Source organism: Lactuca sativa, chromosome 7 (assembly GCF_002870075.4).
Source record: "Lactuca sativa cultivar Salinas chromosome 7, Lsat_Salinas_v11, whole genome shotgun sequence".
Lineage (NCBI taxonomy): Eukaryota > Viridiplantae > Streptophyta > Magnoliopsida > Asterales > Asteraceae > Lactuca > Lactuca sativa.
Window position 1 is genome coordinate 84733865 of NC_056629.2, and position 2766 is coordinate 84736630.

Sequence of the window (2766 nt, forward strand, 5' to 3'; positions counted from 1 at the left end):
GATTCCTTCACGGCACAGAGGAGATATCCCACCCAATGGGTTAGGATTATCTTTCAAGGCCTGGATCCAGATGCTTTCTTCAAGAGCTTGATTTATTTCCTCCTGATACCATCCATGTTTTTGTTTGAGAGGATGTCCGGAGTGCATAGCTGGTTGTTCGTCTGTCATTGGTTTCTTGCCTTTGTCTCTTTGAAGTGCAGAGATGACGAGCTTCATGTTCTCATCGATCGTGAATTCCATAGTAGGATTTGGAAGTCTTTCTTCCAGAATGTCATCAGGGGTCCGGAGAGGAGAGCCTTGTTCGATCGGAGCGATTTTTGGTTCTGGAATGGGAGTGGGAGACATCACAGAAGGAGTGGCTCAGAAAGCTTGAGCTGTAAGGAAATATTTGGCCTTATCCATTTTGTCAGTTTGCTCAAAAACTTCCGGAAGAGAGGATGGCCAAGAGACTGCAGACCAGATCCTCTTTTGTTCTTCCGTAATAACCTCTGGAGTGGCCAGCTTTGGAGCTTGAAGACCAAGCACTCCTTTAGGAGCTTCATCCGAAATATATTCTTCATCGTCTTCGCTTTATTCAGTGATTCCCAGTAATCCAAAGATGATTTGAACATCTTCATCTTCAGAATCTAGGTCCTCATCTCGGAGTGAGAATTCTGAGGCTGGTTTCCATGTTCTGCTTGGGCCTTCTCCCCCTCTTGCATCGATGAATCTTGAGACCGGTGCAAGCAATAGGTCTTCCTTGATATCATCAAGCTTGGAGAAAACTTTCTGAAGTATTGATGAGAGTTGAAGAGTGAGAGTGTCATAGGCTTCAGTAGTGGGGGCTTGTTGGGAGAGATGCTTGAAACTGCTGCTGAGGATGACAATCATCTCATCAAACTTCATGTTCAGAACATCAAAAATCTTCCAAGTTGAGCGCAGGAGTTTGATGAGGACTTGTTGAATGATGAGGTTCATCTCATCCTTTTGCTTAATCTCTTTTTCGAGCCTTTAGATCTGTTTCTCATGGCGAATGTGAGTCTGCTTTATCAGGTCATTGGTAGCAGACACCAGATCATCATCGACCTTGAGCATTGAGGTGATGGTTTGGAGGTAGTTGTAGACTAAGGCGTCATATTTTGAGTCAACTTGCTCAATTGTATGTTTGATCCGCATTGAGACAAGCTAATCAAGGTGGGCTTCTCTTTCAGCAAATGATGGTCCGAGCTGCTGAGAGAGTGTCTGCAGAATAGCATCAAGTTTGGAATCAAGTCCGAAGACTTTTTGATCCATCATGGAATTTAGCTCCATTACCGATGTTTCCACAGATGCCACTTTTTGCATCGTGTCAGAGATATTAGTCCGGATCTCCAGGAGAGCGAAAGGGTCAACATAATCACCAGCAGATGATTCTGAATCAGAGTCGGAGTGTTGCGAAGGAGATTTGGGAGAGTGGGGATGAGTTGAAGAACCAGGTTTAGTGGTAGCATCATCTTCTTGATGTTTAGAGTTTGAGTCTCCGTCCGGAGTGGTAGAAGATGAGGATCCGAAGTCATAGGAAGACTTAGATCTGGATGGCTTGGATGAAAAGTGAGCAGAAGCCATGAAGGTGTATTCCGGAATGACCCCTACTTCTTCGTCCAGCAATACTTCTTCGGAAATTTCTTCTTCCAGATCGACTTGGAAAGCACTTTGATGAATGGTTACTGGTGGTTGTTCTGAGTTTAGCTCAACATCTGCATCCTTGTCAGTGGGAGGAGCATAGGTCATGTTGCTCTGAATGGCCCTATTCCTCATGGAAACTAGAGTGGACTCCAACTGAGCTCTATTTAGGTCCGGATAACGAGATGCTGCCCTGTTAACAAAATCTTCCCAATTAGGATCATTAGCACCTGGTCGTCCTTTACACCTTCCAGGTATCAGACCAGTTGAGGCATCAGAAGTTGGAGGGACTGCTCCTCCTTCCGGATGCTTGGGGTCCGGAACAGTGGTTCCGAAGTGTGTGCGTGTTGTAGAGATAATGGGAATATCAAATTTGACATGTGAGTGAGTTCCAGGGGCTGAAAGGAACTTTGCTCAACACCGCCATCACCCTTTTGGGAGGTGAGGGTGGATTCTGTGGAGACTCCCTGTGGTTGTGTGAAAGTGGTATTGAAACATCAAGGGGTACCTCAGATGAGTGGGTAGGTGGGGTGTGAGGACGGCCAGAATCAGCCAGAATGTCATGGGTGCCTTCCTGTTGAGAGGAGGCACTGAATTTGATTTTCTTTTTGGCCTTAGGTTTGATAGGAGAAGCCTTCCGTTTGGCTGATTTCTTGATTTTAGGTCCGGACTTGGCAGGGTTGGCCTCTTCCGGAGTCGGCTCAACAGAGACCGGGGCAGGTTGTGTTGTGTTGAACACAACGTAAGTCTCAAGATGCTGTTTAAGTTCGTTTCTTCGAAGACTCCATTGTTGAAGGCTGAATGCTTGATGAACACAAAGAACAGTGAGAGATTTTAGGAAGTTTGAGAGTTTAGAGAGCGTAAAGAGGTAAAAGAGAATTTGAAATGGTATTTATAAGTAGGGGAAGGTGGGTCGGGTTGAAAAGGTAATGATGAAGATCTGAACTCAAATGGGTCGCATTGAATAAAATTGTGCCTTTTAAGGGTTGATGGGACGGGAAGGTGAAAGGTTGAATTGTTCAAGGTTTAAAATGGAAATGTTATCGGTGATTTGATGTTTGCTTTTAGGAAACGTGCAATCGTGGCACGAGAATCAAGGTTGATTAGATAAGAATTGCCACAAGT

General features: G+C 45.0%; 1 protein-coding gene across 1 annotated transcript; it reads right to left on the reverse strand.

The window, feature by feature from the left end:
- Positions 1-1164: 1164 nt before the first annotated feature.
- On the reverse strand, positions 1165-1749 carry LOC111887699 (uncharacterized). Its single transcript, XM_023883872.1, has one exon. It carries the CDS (start codon positions 1747-1749, stop codon positions 1165-1167), a length of 585 nt encoding a protein of 194 aa, XP_023739640.1.
- Between the last annotated feature and the right edge of the window lie 1017 nt (positions 1750-2766).

What these genes read in the sequence shown, in the direction of transcription:
- LOC111887699 (XM_023883872.1), bottom strand. Translation starts at nt 1,749, where the DNA reads ATGACCTATGCTCCTCCCACTGACAAGGATGCAGATGTTGAGCTAAAC.